The 17,701-nt window shown below is 45.2% G+C and overlaps 1 protein-coding gene across 1 annotated transcript; it reads right to left on the bottom strand.

Annotated features, from left to right (window-relative positions):
- Positions 1-904: 904 nt before the first annotated feature.
- Positions 905-3,659, bottom strand: marcksl1a (MARCKS-like 1a). The gene is made up of 2 exons (XM_034576994.1): positions 3,317-3,659; positions 905-2,286 (listed from the first exon to the last, which is right to left on the bottom strand). The coding sequence occupies exons 1-2, from the start codon at positions 3,401-3,403 to the stop codon at positions 1,741-1,743; spliced, it is 633 nt and encodes a 210-aa protein (XP_034432885.1). The 5' UTR covers positions 3,404-3,659; the 3' UTR covers positions 905-1,740.
- Positions 3,660-17,701: the final 14,042 nt, after the last annotated feature.

The following is a 17,701-nucleotide window of genomic DNA, read 5'->3' as shown; positions in this document are numbered from 1 at the left end:
GATGGCTAAATATCATGTGTTGCCATAATTAATTCATAACGATGTAAGAGAGCTTGTTATGCAACATGAGTGGAGCTGCCTCACATCACGGTCTTATAGACCTGCCTATTTTTCCTGCATATATGGTGTATTGAAGGATATGACGTGCTCCTAATGTTGTGCCAAAAGACCCGTGTGAAATATACAGATGCAATAAAGTGAAATACAAAGTATATACATGTATTTCCTACAGAAGCAAGTGTAGGTGTGTATTATATCGTGCACAAGGATAAATCAAGTATGGCTCAGGCTCTTGAAAGTTCATCTTCTCCTGAATGGAGGGTGATTGGAGCCTGACCGATTTACTGGTTAACCAATAAAAATCTGCCAATATACACTTTTTACCAACATGTAAGTTGTTTGCTTATATGCGGCAATGTCAAAACTTAGATTTTACAGAATATCCACTGCAACAAATATACAATTGTGGTTATTTTTTTAGATGAAAGTTGGGTATATAAGTTTCATTTATTTATTCATAATAGTTCGTTTAAATATTGATTCCCTCATCATAAGGGTTTGATAACAATATCTTAGGAATCAGTGCCAAACTTTTCCCTAATATATATTTATCTGTATGAGAAATATGATAAGAAACCCCTTGTATCCAAATCAGCCCACAAATTAAATACAGTTGAGCTCTAAGCTTTATTACACCTTGTTTGTTTGTCACATGCTACAAATGTTTTCATTCTTGTGTAATTTTTATAATCTAATGGAATCCTGTTTATATGTTATTTAATCTAAGATCATAGTTTATCTTTTTAATCTAATGTGTATGTGCAGCAGAATTCCAAACTCATAAAATCTAAATGTCAAACTCCAGTAGCAGTGTTGGTGTGAATCAGCAGACAGAACACAGACAGAGGGGATCAGACATTTATTTACCCTTATTAAAAGTTACAATAAAACCATTAACATCTTCAAACGATAGCAAAATAAAGAGAACCAAAAATATTGGCCAAAACATATTTACAGAGACAGTTTGCAGATAAAAAGCTCACATTTTGTACACAATCCCAAAAACCTGCGTCATAAACTCTGAAATGTGAACACTGCAATACTCAAGAAGCTCGAATGTAGTTTTAGCCAGAAAAAGAATGAAAATGCACGAACAAAGACATTGCTCTTTTTCCACCTCCCCTCCTCGATTTTCACTTTTCTATACATGACAAAATACTGGAAATTTTGGGGTAAAACATAGGAATGTAGAATTCTAAAAGATCATTTGAAAGGTTTCATGTGTCCGTATAACAGTCATTTCGAGTGAAGGAGATGGTCTGCCCCGCTCCACAACGGTGACGATTTTTAGATCCCACAAAAAGATGAGAAAGAAAAATAAAATGTTATAGGGCTGCCACGCTGTTAAAAAGGATGCTTCTCCATGAATTGGGAAAATAAGTCAGTATTCCTGATTCGCTCCCCATCCAATCCATTACCTTCCAACATGCCAGTCCCTGTGTGTACCATGAGGGGGCGACACAGGCCGACACTTTAATCATGAGAGGGCCCGGTGAGATTCTGTCTGTCGAAGAACTAATAAAAGGCAGTGAACTGGTGGTTGAATCAGCAAACGTGATATATCCTTTGTCTTCTTTTGTAGTTTTGTTATAACTTTAAGAACGTGGCACGAGTCTCTCATATATATATTTATATACTTTAATCTTGGAAAATCAGTTCAGGTGCCATGACGGGGAGCAGTCACTCGGCCTTGGCCTCGCCCTCGGCGGCTGCGGGTGTTGTGACCTCGGCGGGGGCGGGGGCAGCAGCAGGCTCCTCAGCAGGAGCAGCCTCTGTGGCTGGGGCCTCCTCTGCAGCCTTGGTCTCGTCCTCTGGTGTAGCTGCTGCTGCCGCGGCGGCAGCCTCTCCTTCTTTGGCCTCAGGGGCCGGCGTCTCCTCTTTGGTTTCCTTGGCCGTGTGGCCGTTCTCCTCAGGCTTGTCCTCGGTCGTGGGGGAAGTGGCCTCCTCCTTGCCCTCCTCGCTGCCCTTCTTGCTCTTCTTCAGGGAGATGCCCTTGAACTTGAAGGAGTTCTTCAGGGAGAACTTCTTCTTCTTCTTGCCCTCCTTGGCTGCTTCACCCTCTGCTTTGGCGGCCTCGCCCTCAGCAGCAGGAGCAGGCTCGATTGCATCTCCAGCGCTGGTCTCACCCTCCTTGGCTGGTTCAGCTGTTCCGTTTCCATCGGCTGCAGCCACTTCCCCGTCGGGCTTGGCTGACACGTCACCGTTGGTCTTGACATGACCATTCTCCTGCAAAGAAGAGGATTGGTTAGCCATGCAATAACATTTGAACTAGGCCAAAACAAACACTTTGCATAGGGAGGAGAAAATATTATATATATATAATCTATTTTATCAAATCACACGACAGACTAGCAGTAGCTGACTTGAATATATATCAGTCACACAGAGAGAGGCGCTTGGTCCACAGAGGGGGATCAACAGCTGTTTGCAGGACCCTACGCTGACACACGGGGGCAGTAGTGCTGCATCGAAATGTCAACACAGAGCGAGCTGAGGGAACAAAGGAATCCCAGAGAAACTGGTTTGTTCTCTCATCCAACATCTATACAGCTGCCGGAGTGAGCGGACATCAGACAAAGCCACTCATTTTCACTCCATCCACTACGGACTGTATGAAGTCAACATGTGTGGATGGAGGAGCACACTGTGGCACATTAAACATCTGATCTGAGGTCAGACTCAGTCAACTCTCTATCAATCAGTCACCCATCAATCAAAGCACCGGGTCTCCACGAACCTCCCTTTAAAACACAGACTAAAAGACGCTCGGAGGAAAATGGAGATCGAATTGGCGCCTGCACGCGCTTTGTTTCTGATTCCGCAGACTGCGCCCCCAGCAGAGCGCATTTACATCCTTGTTGCATCTTTTGTTCGACGCCGGAGCTCGATCCCAGACCCCCGAGAGAAAAAACACGCTCCGGCCGCACATTGCCACCAGAATGTGTGTTTCTCTCAGTGACACATTCAGGTGGACCGGCAGCAGACCACCTCAACTAAGGCAGGGCTGGTGCGCGCAGAGCGGGGACGAGCGTGGCCACTCGACGGCTGCTCTGCTGGAGGTCCCCCCCCCCACCTCCATCCAAAACCACCGGCTCTTTAACTTTCATTCACTCCTGATCTCTCACTACAGCCCCGTGTTTGCACTCAAAGAGACGGGTCTCAGCCCGGAGAATCGGCGGCTCGGCACCCACGGCAGCCCGGGGTGCCCATGCTGCCAGTGGGCGTTGGGGGCCATGTGGCTCTCGGCTCTACTCACCTGGCCGTTGGCTTTGGCAGCAGTAGCAGGGTCGCCGGTGGCTTTGCCCTCCACAGCTACTCCACCCTTTGCAAGCTGGGATCCCATTTTTTCTCTCCTGTAGGTGTTGCGAACAAAAAAATTATAAAAATCGAAAAGGGGAAAAACCTCGGGGGAGCTTTGGAGATTTGGTTTTTTTTAAAAATCCAGATCTGGGCTGGTGGGGTGAGATCTTGCCCAAGGAAGGTGAAAACAAAATCCGACCGGCTCTCCTTCTCCCTGGATGGGTCTTGAAGCGAGATGATCCCCGTCTGTGTGAGTGTGTGCACCCCAAGGCTGCTGGGCTCAAATTAAAGGATGTCAGGGACACGACTGTGAGTATTTCAACCGCGCCTCGAAATCGACCGGAGTCTCCTCCCACGGGCGTGACAGGCGGGCCTCGACCAATCTGCGGCCGGGGGATGGGCCTCGCTCACTGCCACAGACTGCCGCTGAACTGGAGCATCAGCACAGACTTTTTCCACTGTCTCAGGTGCCTGGAAGGTTGTTGTACTTAGTTTATCAACGTACTCACAACATGTTGCGTATGTATTGTGACAAAAGGACAACACTTCAATAACATATATTAAAATGGTAGATACAGTTGTAAAACCAATTGAAGGTTTGCAGGAGAATATCAACTAGAGACGAAGACCCAACAACGCGTTTGCGAAACAAAATGTTGTGTATTTTTTTCTCTCCAAATGAGGTTATGTTTTCAACCCTTACAGTTTGTTTGTTGGTTAGTTGGTTTGAATGTTTGTTTGTTTGTTTTTGAGCAAGATTTTGCAAAAAAACACTGGTCGGATTACCACGAAATTTGTTGGAAGGTTGTGGTATGAGTCAGGGAAGAAGTCATTAAATTTAGGTGTGGATATAAATCGGGGCGCGACTCCAGGAAAGTTTTTAATACTTTACAAGATAGGGTGTTATTTGACCTTTTCGCCCAGCGAATTATTATGTGCAACAGTAACACATACTTAGAGGACTGTTTGGCCTTGGCCTCGCTCGACTGAGTGACACTCTAGTTTAATGACTTTTCTCAAATCTTTGCTGCCAAGAGGGTTGGACTGCCAGACTATTGCAATAGAAGAATCTGAGAAGAGAACATCCCTTTTTTTAAATGCTCACATCTCCAAGATATACAGGGGGTGATGAATAGGCACATTTATAATTTAAAGTAAGGGAAAGGACATTTTTGCTATAAAACCTAAAAAATTGAGGCCCAGTGCAGTCGATCAGTCAAAGCTCATACTTTACTGTTTTACTTTTGTATACACTCGGTGACCCTTGTTATCTAGTTTTACGATGTATTTCAGTGACTTCCTTTCGCTAAAATAAACCTCTCATGTGGAGGATTTGAATGAATGGTAATTTGAATGGTCGCCCCTGGATTTCTCTTTTTGAGTGACAGTGCCCGGGCTCCCCGAGAGTAAACTGGTTACATAATCCACGGCCAGCTTCACACTTGGTGGAGAGACCTTGCGATCATGGCACTGGGGCTGCTTTGTCACCGCCACAGACAGGGAGACGGTGAATCACCTTGTCAGCCCGTAACGAGGTCTCCACGAGGTCTCTCGGCCGCAGCAGTGTGTCCCACAGTCGCAGCAGCAATGACACTGCATTTTGCTTTGGGTGGCATGAAACTGATGGGTTCCGCTTGTGATCCAGCGAGGTCAGGGGTTTGAAGCTGAGGTTATGAGATACACTAGAAACTTGGGACCGGGTCGCACATGGATTTCTATTTGCAAGCCGCTTTATTTTGAAGGCATAACTCTTAATTCTGGCAACTTTAAAGTAATTGTCCTTTCTCTCCCATTAACCAGGCCCTCATTTATCCCACAGAGGAAACCATGTCGACTAAATGACTCTCCACTTGCCATCCTTTATTTGTGGAATTTACAGTTTCCTGTTATCACAGCTCTTCTGACGCATCCGGTTATACATCTCCCTCTCTCTCTCTTTACCTTGTTTCTACCAATTAAATGACACACAGAACGCCCCCTCCTCACACACACACACACACACGCACGCACGCACGCACGCACACACACACACCCACATACACACCCCCTCTCAGACATGTCACAGCCGTGGTATGCGAGGCATGCATACGCCAACCAGAGAATGATCTCTATCCGTTCAGTGGGCTGAGCTTTCCAGAGAGGAATACACCCTGAGGGGTCCGACCACCACTTCGCACATTCTTCCAAACTGAGTCAAGAGGGAGACCAATGAATTGAAAAGATGTTTTTTAACCCCCCCCTCAATCATACAGCTCAGTCGTGGTTTGGGAATTCTCTGTTGCCCTGTGATGTGGGATTGCCTGAGTCTTTCTGGGGAGGTCTATACATTTCAGGTGGTCAGGTTTCAAAGGGATGCTTCTGGTTTAATCAGCAAAAGAAAGAGATATATCACAGCGGGGAATCCAAGCCTCTGCAGAGGGATCCCTGACAAGAATGGCCTCGGGTTTGAGGCTCTTAAGCTGCAGTTTAAGGTGGTGTCTTCAGTGATGTGGATCATTTGGAAAACAAATGAGGTTTTCTCCATTTTGGCCTTACCTCCACAATCAGGAGGCCTCGCTGAGCACAGAAACAGTTGTAAAATAGGGTTTGTAGTGTTTGCTCAGAAGCTGCTTTTAGACAGGCACTGAAGTCTGCACATTTACTTGAGTCATCCTACTTTTCCAGAGGGGCTGTATATAAGTTGCTCTGGACGTTTTATTTAATTTAATATTTAATTTTTCTTGTCAGCAGCCTAGTAAAACATCCGAAAACTATCAGAGTGAGCCCATGTGAGAATACAGTAGGAAAATGTCTGGGAAATTCCCAGCAAGCAAGTGAGCATGTTCATGAGATGAGGACGCGATGGACGCAGATCTGAAAGAATACAAATATCTCTGGATTAAAAAGAGATGCGACACACGTAGAAGACACAGACGAAGATGTCAGCTTGGAAAGACAACGGCATTCGAAAGCTTTTGAAGATAAGGGTCTCAATGCTGTTGTCGATGTCCTGTAGACAAAGACACTCGACGTCCGCAGCAGAATTTAAAACGTCCGGCCTCCTGCATGCTCTACCCAGGCACCACCCCTCACCTTGAAGTTCTGGACATTTTCCTGCTCTTGTGAACGCGTCTGACCCACACAATCTCCCGCTGTGTTCTTCATAGGTGAAACGCAAACCAAATGATCACATCTTAAAACAGCTGTAGTGTTGTATATGGAGATTCTTGACTTACTGCTGTCCTCCACACTCTGTGTTTGCAGGGAAACGTCAGAAAACTGCTTATCGGGTCTATGCAGACGGCTGCAGCTGAGATTGATGTGTCTGTTTTCATAGTGAATACTGACAGTGAAGGTGTGAATGTGTGTACATACCCGTACAGTGTGTGGTACATACTTGTACCACACACATGGTATGATGATGACAAGGCCTGATCTCCTTGAGAAAAAAGGAGATTACTGCTTCAGGACTTCCTCCAGCCTCCAGCCTGCCAACTTATTTCACATTTCACACAGCGTTCCTCCTCCTCTTCACACTCTTCTCTCTCCTGCACTCATCAATGCCCCTGTTGCAAAGCCTGCTAAAAGGCTTCCATTGAGACAGAGAGAGGAGAGAGTGAAAACAAAAGGGGGAAAAAAGAGCAAGGAGGACCAGAGCGATGGAGGAAGAATCAGAAACACGTCCCCGGGGCTCAGTTTGCCTCAGGAAGGAGAAAAGTTTATGACAGTCACCTTGAACAGATTAGTCGGGCATTTCAGCATGATGAATATGTAATTTCCCAAGGTTCCTCCATTCGTCAGAAGCTCATGCATACACAATCGGAGAGACAAGAGGGGGCCGTTTCCTGCGTGCTGCCTTATGGTTTTGTGACATAATAACGGTTTATAGTTTGTTGCCATTTTCCTGAGCTAATGGGCTAAACACATGAGTGGGGTGTGGCTTTAAAGTAGGTTTTTAATTGGAAATAATCTGACGACAAACGTTACAGTGGATTATATCGAGGGACCGTTTCAAATGAAAACGTTTGCGTGTAAATCCAATGCAAAAAAACGTTTGACTCAGAAGTGATATCCAAGCAGTTCTGTGAGCATGTTGAGATGTAAATGTGATTTTATAGGTCTGCTACAGTCTGGCACAAACACAACATTTGCATTGCCAAGCACCTAATCACAAGGAGAATCAGGTGCAACTGCCCCTTCACTGGCATGAATAAGGGCTCGTAAGACTTAAGAGAAAGCCCTTTTGTGATGCTAATTAATTCGATCAACTGGCTTATTGACTGCAAAAAGGAGCTCACCAGCAGGCGACCGACACTGCTACACATGGCAGCCATCTTGGCCGGGTGGCTTGTGCAGACGCATGTGGCTGTCGGGGCTCGGGCAGGAGGAGGAGGAATGGATGCTGTAGCTGGGATGTCCAATGCTCAGCCAGGCTTGCATGTCTGACTCGCCTCATTGATAAAGCGGTCGTCGGCGTCACAGGGGAGCATGGAAACGCAACACAGGGAAACCGGCAGCAATCATGCTGATGTGTGTAGATTTGCCTCACATCCCCCCCAATCTCTCCGTCTCCCGGTGCCTAAGGTGTCAGACATTGCTGTGTGCGTGCAGACATACCACGGAGCTGGTTACCACGGCAACCGCTGCTCCTATCGACATCTTCGGAGGGACGTTAGTCGGTGGGAACCCAGTCAAGGGTGTATGTGTGTGTAGGGGGGGGGGGGTGGAAGAGGATATGGCTTTGCCGTTGTTTTTGTTTCCCTTATCATCTCTGGCATGTTTATTTGAGATGACTCCGACTCCCACAATTTACGCAGCTGAGAATCCCAACCTCCGTGTGACCGCAGGGAAATGAAACGCGGTTTCCTTTTAACCTTTACCCTCGCCACCCCGTCGTCACATTCTATTTTTTTCCCCCTCATTCTTTCTCTCAAGTTCCATGTACTGCGCATCTCCTTCCTCCCTCTCTCTCTGCCAGCGGTTGCCTCTGCTTGAGTCACTGCAGCCAAATTCACCCAGCGGTGGCTTGTTTCCATCTGTTGTCATGACATGTAGGCCAGGTGAAAAAAAGTAGTGATAAGCAGGAGATAAAACAGATGACAAGACAAGAAGGGAGGGCGCGGGGTTAAGAAGTGTTGATGAGTGAAGCAGAGAGAGAGGATAGGGGTTAGAGTGTGAGTGTGTGTGTGTGTGTGTGTGTGTGTGTGTGTGTGTGTGTGTGTGTGTGTGTGTGTGTGTGTGTGTGTGTGTGTGTGTCAGACAGGGGCACACAGTAGTAGGGCAGCTCATCCCCAATGGCGACGGCACCGCAGCATTACTAGGTCAGTGTGCCATCATCCCATTCATCATTATCACAGCCTGCTCTTCTTCCTCCACTTTCCCGCTCTTCATTCCTCCCACGCTTTCTTGTAGTAGCTGTCCTCTTCTTCCCTTACTCCCACACACACACACCCACACACTAAGCATTATAGACAGAATAGAAAGTAAACCCAGAAATAGCAGATGTGTATTTGATGGTTTGATTTCAGATCCACAGGAATGGCTTACGTCATCTGGCCATGCATCAACCTCAGTTGTATTTTGTCTTATATACCTGCTTATATACAGGGGCGGCTGTGGCTGAGGGGTAGAGCGGTCGTCCTCCAACCTGAAGGTCGACAGTTCGATCCACAGTCTTCCCCATCTGCATGCCGAAGTGTCCTTGGGCAAGATGCTGAACCCCGAATTGCCCCTCATAGAACAACAAAGTGCTGCTAATAGATGCACTGTATGAATGTGTGTGTGAATGGGTGAATGTAAAACTGTACTGTAAAGAGCTTTGAGTGGTCATCAAGACTAGAAAAGTGCTATATAAATACAGAACCATTTACCATTTAACATCAGCATATTAGCGTTGTCTTTGTGATTATGTTAGCATGCTGATGTTGGAATTTAGCAAAGCTTAGCATAAAGACTGGAGGCAGTGGGGAAAATGCGAGCTGGACATGAAGACATTCACCAAGCACCTCCGAGGCTCACTAATAAAACCTAAAAACATATTAAGGAACATTTTTAATGATAAAAGGTTTTTAATTTGTTTAAAAAATAGCCACCCAACATATATTGTCAGCTCAGCCGATGAAGTCTCTGCTTACGTCTAGACTAATACGAGATCACTTTAGGTTTTATTTGCGTTTTTGCTCCGTATCAGTAATAACTCCTGTCCATACTAACGCACCTGAAAATGTATATCAAGAAACCATCCACATACACTGGGCACGTGTGTGCTGAGGTAAACAGGAAGCAGATTGTGTCCTCTGCAGTTGGTTGCATACTTACAGCAAATACTATGATCACGACGCAAATGACGCAAATTTTCAGTTTTTACCCGTCCAGACAAGAACGCAACTAGAACTAAAACTGGGCCCACAGCATTTCCAAACTTGTCTGCTGTAGCTGCTGGAAAAGTATAAAGTGTGGAAGGCAGGTGTAAACATATCGCAACAGTGATGCCTTTTAAGACCACAACAAAGTGGTGTGGGTGTAGCCTCTGCTGGTAAATATGCAAACCCGTGTCTCGTGGACAATGACATTATTTTAAAAGGCTGAATTGTTATTTTAACCGAAAAGCACTTTATTAGAAGAAGGTACCGTTTATCTACCTTTAATTACACATATCATTAAATACACATCTTTTTTCCGTCAAAGATCACAAAACGTCTGCTGCCCTGTGACAGACATAAATCAATTATCCCTCGTTGAATCAGTTTAATGGTCTGGAAGCGGAGGGGCATAGATACCCTGACACACTCTGCACTGTTAAAAAAGCAGCCCAATAAAACCTAATGGGCCGTTTGTCATGACACAGCTTTGCATTCCTGCATATTATTAAAAAAAAAGGCCTGAGCGTTACAACGCCACACACACATGGCTCCCCTGCTGCTCCGAGAATGGTTTGTTTAAGTGTACACAAAGACATATATCTGACAACAACCACTTGCGTGCAGCCACATGCAAATTAATTTGCCCCCTACCACCGCTACACACACACACACACACACACACTCATTAGCTCAGTTCTGGGTTATCTACTAGGGGGGGGCATTTTTTTTTTTTTGGGCCAATCTGTGAGATCTTCACTCTCTCCGAGCCCCCGTCAATTTTTCCTCTCCCCCGGCTCCTCAAAACCCCCTGCCCCCTCCTCGTCTTCCTCTACCATCCTCATTGTAATGCAGATTTAAGATCGGGTGGGGGAGGGTAGCGAGATGGGGACAGAGAGAGAGAGGTTTGTGGAGAGGCTGTGGTTGGTGTTAAGTATGACCTGGCAGCCCTGCTGTGCCTCAGCGGGCAGTCCAGCGTGGGCTGGGGGAGGGGAGCCTGACACAGAGAGAAAGAGAAAGAGAGAGCTTTGAGGGTTACCCCCCCCCCCCCATCCTGTATACATGACTCAGACATCAGATATCAACATCCCAGCCTCATCTTGGAATAAAAGATGGCAGACGTGCCCCTCGGACCTCCGCTCGACAGTAATCTCATCCAGGACTGGAGCACAGAAGAATGGGATGTTTGACGGCGTTTTGTTCTGTCTAGACATAATGAGCTTAATGTCACCGAGGTCATGTTGTTGTTCCCTCTGTCACAGAATAATACCATGTCAGACTAAGTGGAAAATGAATATATAATTTACAAATGGGACTGTATTAATCTGTGTATTATTTGTGTGGACGCAGTAAAGCCATTAGCGAAATCTCACTAATTTACCCCGACAGATTGTTATGCTATTGTGCGGCGAGAGACAGTGCTGTAAATTTGGGTTTTCCTGCAAGTGTGTCAGGGTGTGTCTGTTGTGTAAGTTCGTGTATATACACTTTGTCTGTGTGCGTGTATGTGGTGCCTGTCTAATTCTTATCCCTGCTGCTTTAACTGTGTCCACACTCGCTGCAGCTGTCCGACTGTAATCCTGCGTGTCTGTCCGAGAGCAGTGGCGAGAAGTCAAACTTTGTTTACCAAGCGCACGAAGCACCCCACCCCTCCCACCGAATGCACTCACACACACACACACACACACACACACACACAAACCCACACACCAGCATGGGGGGGGCAGAAATGGCAGAGAGCAGAAAAAGGCCTGCAGCGAAAATGAATACATGTCTAGAGTTGATACTCAGCCATTGTGTTTTAATGAGCCGTGTGTGGGATGGATTTATTGACTCTGGACCTCTTACTGCCCTGAAAAAAATGACGGGCAGCTTATTTCTGCCGTCGACTCCTCATTCACAGTTTGATTACTCTAAATTGCTTTCTAACCGCATAAGAAGAAAACAGCGTACGCTTATATGCAAGGTTCTGTTTGGATAAGAGGATTTTTAATGTGCTTTCATTTATGATAATAATGATGATCTAATAAAAATAATAACAACCTAGCAACCTTTTTTATATAGCACTTTAAAGGTCGTTTGGTAAAAGTATGTTGACGTTGTTTTATTCTAGGCCCACATCTGCCTGCTCAATTGAGCCATTTTTAGATATGAACTGCAAAAGGTTGTCTAGGTCAGATGCGCTCACAACTGGAAAATGTCCGGAGAGTTCAGTTGAAGGGTGATACCTGGGTAGAGCACTCAGGAGGACATTATAAATTATATTGTAGTAATTATGTCTTCAAGTCAGTGGGAACTCAGTTTGGGGGGAGAATGGAAGAAGTAAAAAAATTGCCGTCAGCCCTTTTCTATCAAAAGCTGAGATATTTATATTCTTTTGGAGATGTTTTCCTAGTTTTGTGTCTTTCGTGTGCTGGAAACGTTCACTGTGAATTTTCCTGCTGTATTCTCACATGGGCTCACTCAGATATATTTCACCCGGGGGCTGGCAGGAAAGGTTCCTTAAAATAACTGGAGCAAATTACTTTTGTGTTCCGACAAAACAGCCTGTCCTGAAAATTTCAGGAAACGTGCGGCGTTCAATGCAAGTCTGAAAGCAGCTTTACAGAACAAGTAGTGGTTGAGTGGCAAAGAGAGGGATGACTTTTTTTTTCGGTTCACTCTGCCTTGGCGTGATTCATTATTTGGTTGTCATTTTGCTCTACTTTTCTGTTTTATCCATCTGCCATTGCAGCTGGGTTGTCATGGAGCATCATTGCCGTGTGTTGCGCTTGTTTGTGACTGACCTATTTATAACCCACCCCTTCTATCTCTTGTCCCCAAGTCCCTCTCTTGTCTTCCTTCAGTTTATAAAAACACAGTTAAATATTAAAAAAAACCAGCTCCCTTTGAACCGGTGCTCCGTCACCGCGGCATGAAAATCTGTGTGAGTTATTAAATCATTCAGGAGACAGGTTGAGGTGTTAAGTCTGGGTTATTTACATTTCACTCTTGAGAAATGTCCTGGGCTCAACAGTGGCACGACAAAAACACATTACCCGAGTGGCACATGTTTATTGTACAAAGAAAAACAATGGGAGCTAATGGTAGTATATTTTCTGACACTGTCCTGTTGTCTGCACATGTGCATCTGCCTCAGTCTGAGTGTGGAAATCTGTTCCCTGTAGCCTCCAACATTTATCAGGACTTTATAATATTAACAACGTTGTATACAAGAGATACACAACTTGCTGTAGTTTGTATCTGCTTTTACTTGGCAACAAACTCCTATCTGGTATGATTACAGGGTTAGCGCTGTGGCTAACACCTCAGAATAAAGCGAACACAAATTTTCTCTTCCTGCCAAAAATGCTTGAATGCAGCTTTAAATCAGAATGAGAAAGTTCTTTTCAATCGAGATCTGAACACATCACATCTCTTGCCAGCTACTGCGAACCAAGCTAATGTTCAACCGCCATTTTTAATGATGAACCAGGTTAAACAGTTGTCACATATTGATTTTGGAAAAATTACTCTATATACGCTAACAACCTTGGTATGAGTCATTGACTCTGTTTACATGGACAGAAATATTACAATATTATCCTGATTAAGACTGAAGTCTGAATAAGACAACATTTTCTGAAAACCTTAACCTGAAGGTCATACTTGGAATAATTCATATAATATATGGAGTATTCCGATCTTAGTCACATTATGTAGACATGTATGCACTTTAATAGCATTATAACGTCCTGTTGGAGTTTTCTTAGCATTTTGAGACATCGACATATGGAAGTTAGCAACTGCTTGATGTCATAATCAGACTATGCTCTGTGACATGTAAACAGAAATGTGAATTGAATATTCTATTAACAACTCATGAAAACATTATAATCAAAATAATGTCACATTCAGGATATGTTCAATAGCTGGAATATAGCTGTCCATGTAAAGATGGGCACTAACGACCAGAATTTGATAGGAGGAATGATTTTTGTTACATATACCAGCATGTACCTATTAAAAGCCAAACAATTAAGAAAGGGACATAGCCGTTCGACCTTGGAAAATGTATGTTTTTAGTTTCACAGTGTCTTTAAATGTCTTCTGTTTTTGTTGTTGCTGGGTTTAGATTACCTGAAGACCTCACATGTCAGTCATTCAAATGAGGTAAGGAGTCTCCAGCCTGAATGTTGTACATACATCTACAGTTCCCTCTCCTTATTAGATTAACAACTATGGGGCTCCAAAGACAATGGTCTCCGCTTGTCAAAGTCTCACCCTGCCTGCTGGCTTTGTCCTCAAGCCAGGGTTCAAAATTGTCATCACACCGCCAGTAGTATTGCACTCATCAAGACTTCTGGCTGTCTGGCGTGTTTTTCCTTCCACTGTGCCAGCACACTTACTATCTTATCAGAGCTGGAATTGATCTATGATCTGTGTTTGCAGTGCGGCACTGACCTCATCTCCACTGGTCTGCAGAGACAGCTAGCATTGATCTGTTCTAGCCCGACCAACCTGCCCAGTCTGTATTAACCTCCTGCAAACCCAGGTCTGTTGCCCATAACTCTGTGGATACGGCCTGACAGTGATTGCAAGTGATTGATTGGGGATTGATTGGTTGAAAGAGGGTAGTGGGAGGGAGGTGGAGCGAGGTAAGGGTGTGGGGTACAGCAGGCAGTTATTTACATTTGTGTCTCATCAGGAAATGAGCGCAGTCAGGTTGGACGAAGATTTACTGTTACTGCCTGTATTATTCTCTCGTATATTCACTCCTTGCCAGAGCTTGAGCATCCCTGCCTGAAAAGAAAGATACATTTAAAACAAAGTGGGATGAATATATCTCCCACTGACAGGCACAATATGAAGGACACCTGCTCTGACAACAGCCGAGGGAACTATAAGCCATTTGTTAGTTCCTTTGTGTGTCTTCCCCCCTGGGCATACTAACAAGGTTGTCATGGGTCAGTGATGAGCTGGGACTGGAGATCAATTGGAAATCAGTTAGAAGACTTTCAGCAACAATGTACAATGGAGCTCTTGCCATCAGGAGGGACAGAGGGTGACAGCAGGCACGGTATTAGGGCCAAGGGCATTGGTTGGTGCAGGTCTCAGGAGGGTCTGCGCCATATGATCAGGTGCGCCTGGCAGACCTCCCTAACATCCTCAAATACCCAACATGTAAGCCGATCAGGCCCATTCAGTGTGGTGTGGGAGATAATCTGCTTAAACCCAATGACAATGCCTTTGATATATACAGTATATACTATATAGACGGCCATAATTTGATGAGATTGTCAGCTCTTTATTGATGTCAGCGGGGATTTAAGCCTATAGGTGTGTAACATAAGCACATAACCCGTGTCAGAGGGAGATGACCAGACTGATGCACAACAGCAGCAATTTGATCACTGTCCATTGTGGCCTGATTTCTGGTGCAGAGTGCCCTCGGGTATAGTGGTGGTTTCATTCTGGTAAACAAAGACTGTTGAACTATCAAAGCTATTTGGTGTCATGATTGGTCCCTGCAGAGTATGATGGCTGTCAATGTGTCTAGTTATGGGCCAGCTCCTTTTTCACTTTCGCAGAATTTGCCTAAAAGGGAGTCATTCCTGAAACATTCCAGGGTGTCCGATTTTCTGCCTAAATTTGCCAGCATGGAGGTATCCAACTGTCATACCCACAACAGCAAGTCGACAGAAAATGGAAAAGGCTCCGGAATTTACAGAACTTTTTTAACTTTTGACCCTGGATGGGATTTGGTATATGGGCTGGCAACAAACGGCTTAAAAGGACACTGTGTCTTATTTAACCGCGCCGTGTGGTTTTAGGCTCTCTGCAGAGCATTCAAAGGGATTCGTTTAGGGAGATTTATGAGGGTGTCGTGGGAAAGTTGTCAAGGTGGAGGCAAGTTGTCTCTCCTAATGGGCTGAGTGACCCCGGGCTCCTCAAGGTCAAGGAGATTCGGAGTAATTAACGAGCGGCGAGAAGCTTTGACCGGTTTTATCTCAGCTCCTGTGCTATCATCAAACACCACAAACCGTCAGAGGGGCCTGCTCGGCTCTGCGTTAACACAACAATCCACAACGCACCTGTGTGTATGCTGCCCACACACACACACACACACACACTAAAGGTTGTCCAAGGACGCATTCTTCAGCTTGATCGATAGCATGTCACATGTGTGTGTGTTCCCAAAGTGCTGTGTCACAGTCTAACAAGAGGTTGATTCAGGACAACAATGGCTCCGCTATAGGCAGAAATCAAACTTAATAAGCTGAATGTCTTGGCATTCGCAGCTGGATATAGACACGACACAGAAGAGTAGCAACAGTCTCTGTTGGGCACATTGACCTAAGACAAAAAATGTCCCAACCTATAGACCCATCTCCTGGTTGCCCTGTCCAACCACAGACTGAATCCCCTTATAAGGCCTGAAAGGAGCCTGAGGTAGTTTGGCAGCAGGCGAGTGACTGTTGGTCCTGATGTATGGCCTTGTTATTCCAAATAGAGAAGAGGGAAACGGCTGATTATTGATATCTGCTAAGTGTCCGGGGTGAGTAATGTGGCTGTCCAACCAAGCAGCTGTTCCTGGATCTTTTGGCAGGTGGAGGGGATCAATAGGAAGATGCACCTTTTAGATGAGGACAACACAAGAGTAAGAGGGGGGGGGGGGGGGTCACTGCAATGGAAAGCAACTCAACTTGGCGTTGGCCCAGGCCTCTCCAGCAATTACACAGACGGTAATTACACAACAGTGATGAAAGCCAGTCCAGGAGCAGCTGGCTTTCAAACAAACTACTTGTTTGACCAACAGTGTATGTAATACTGTTGAGGTTTGCAAACAGACAAAATGGTTTTTCATATTTCCATAAACAATCCACTTATCAGAGGTCGTAGCCTAATTAACTCTCTCAAAATGGAACCAGGCAGCATACCTCTCTCTCCGATTGTTTCCTCACCTCCCGTAGGCTCATATGCATCTTCACAGACGGCAAATGAAGACGGTTCTCATCAGCCTTGACATGCTCTCTGCCGACATGAATCACATTCCCTTGCTGAGCTGAGCCCCCCCCCCCTCTTTTTTCACTTTTTCATCAGCTTGCATCATTACATGTCACTTATCATCCACCGATGCATCAAAGAGGAGCAGCCTCAGAGTCTTCGCACATACAAACAAGCCACAGTCTTGTTTTCAGACGGTGCTAGTATTGTTTTCAGAGGTAGAGCGTGTTTGTAAGAATCACGTTTGTGGCGAGTAGATTGTAAAGTGACACCCGAGCCTCCCTGACTCATTCTTCTCCTCCTTTGACTGCACGCTCTGACTGTCACTGTTAAAATGTAAAAGATACAGTAATGTCCCTGTCAAATAACAACTAACGGTGCATGACTCTTTCTCAGCCCTCTTTCCCTTCTCTTTCCCTCCATGTTGGTCCCACTGGTCACCCCTCTCTCCTCCCTGCTGCTGTGCAAATGGATTAATCTTGTACCTTCCAGTCTGAGGGGAGGGTAGAGTGGTGTGCTTGTGTCAGGGCAGAGTTAAATATGCATGCGTGCGTGCGTGCGTGTGTGCGTGTGTGTGTGTGTGTGTGTGTGTGTGTGTGTGTGTGTGTGTGTCAGAAATTGTAACAAAAAATGAGCCAGAAATAGGAAAACAGATGGAGGAAGAAGGGCTCAGTTGATGTTTCATTGTGAGCCTGCATGAGTAAGAAAAAAAGTGCAAGAGCAATATAACTCAACATGTGGTTTAATGTGACAACGATATTTGTTTATATTCTGCATATTTTTGTTTCTATGTCATGACACAGATGAAAAGGAGAGGAAGGAACTTTATGCCCTCTGCTATGTAAAGATGAAGTATGTGTTTTGCACATTTTTTTGCCCTCTCAGGCAACTGTTCCTCACATGGAGGCCCAAAATAGAGTCAGACCCATTAATAAACCATGTACCTGCTGTGCATCCCAGCTCTTTTCCAGTATCCCTGCAGGAGAGAGAGAGGAGGGGACAGTCATAGTTGATGT

The sequence above is a fragment of the Hippoglossus hippoglossus genome, chromosome 22, assembly GCF_009819705.1.
Source record: "Hippoglossus hippoglossus isolate fHipHip1 chromosome 22, fHipHip1.pri, whole genome shotgun sequence".
NCBI lineage: Eukaryota > Metazoa > Chordata > Actinopteri > Pleuronectiformes > Pleuronectidae > Hippoglossus > Hippoglossus hippoglossus.
This window is presented reverse-complemented; position numbering and strand designations above follow the sequence as displayed.

Excerpts from the sequence above, each read along its gene's own strand:
- marcksl1a (XM_034576994.1), bottom strand. The coding sequence starts at position 3,403 with ATGGGATCCCAGCTTGCAAAGGGTGGAGTAGCTGTGGAGGGCAAAGCC. Across the intron at positions 2,287-3,316 it reads CTGCCAAAGCCAACGGCCAG|GAGAATGGTCATGTCAAGAC; the intron begins GTGAGTAGAGCC and ends TCTTCTTTGCAG.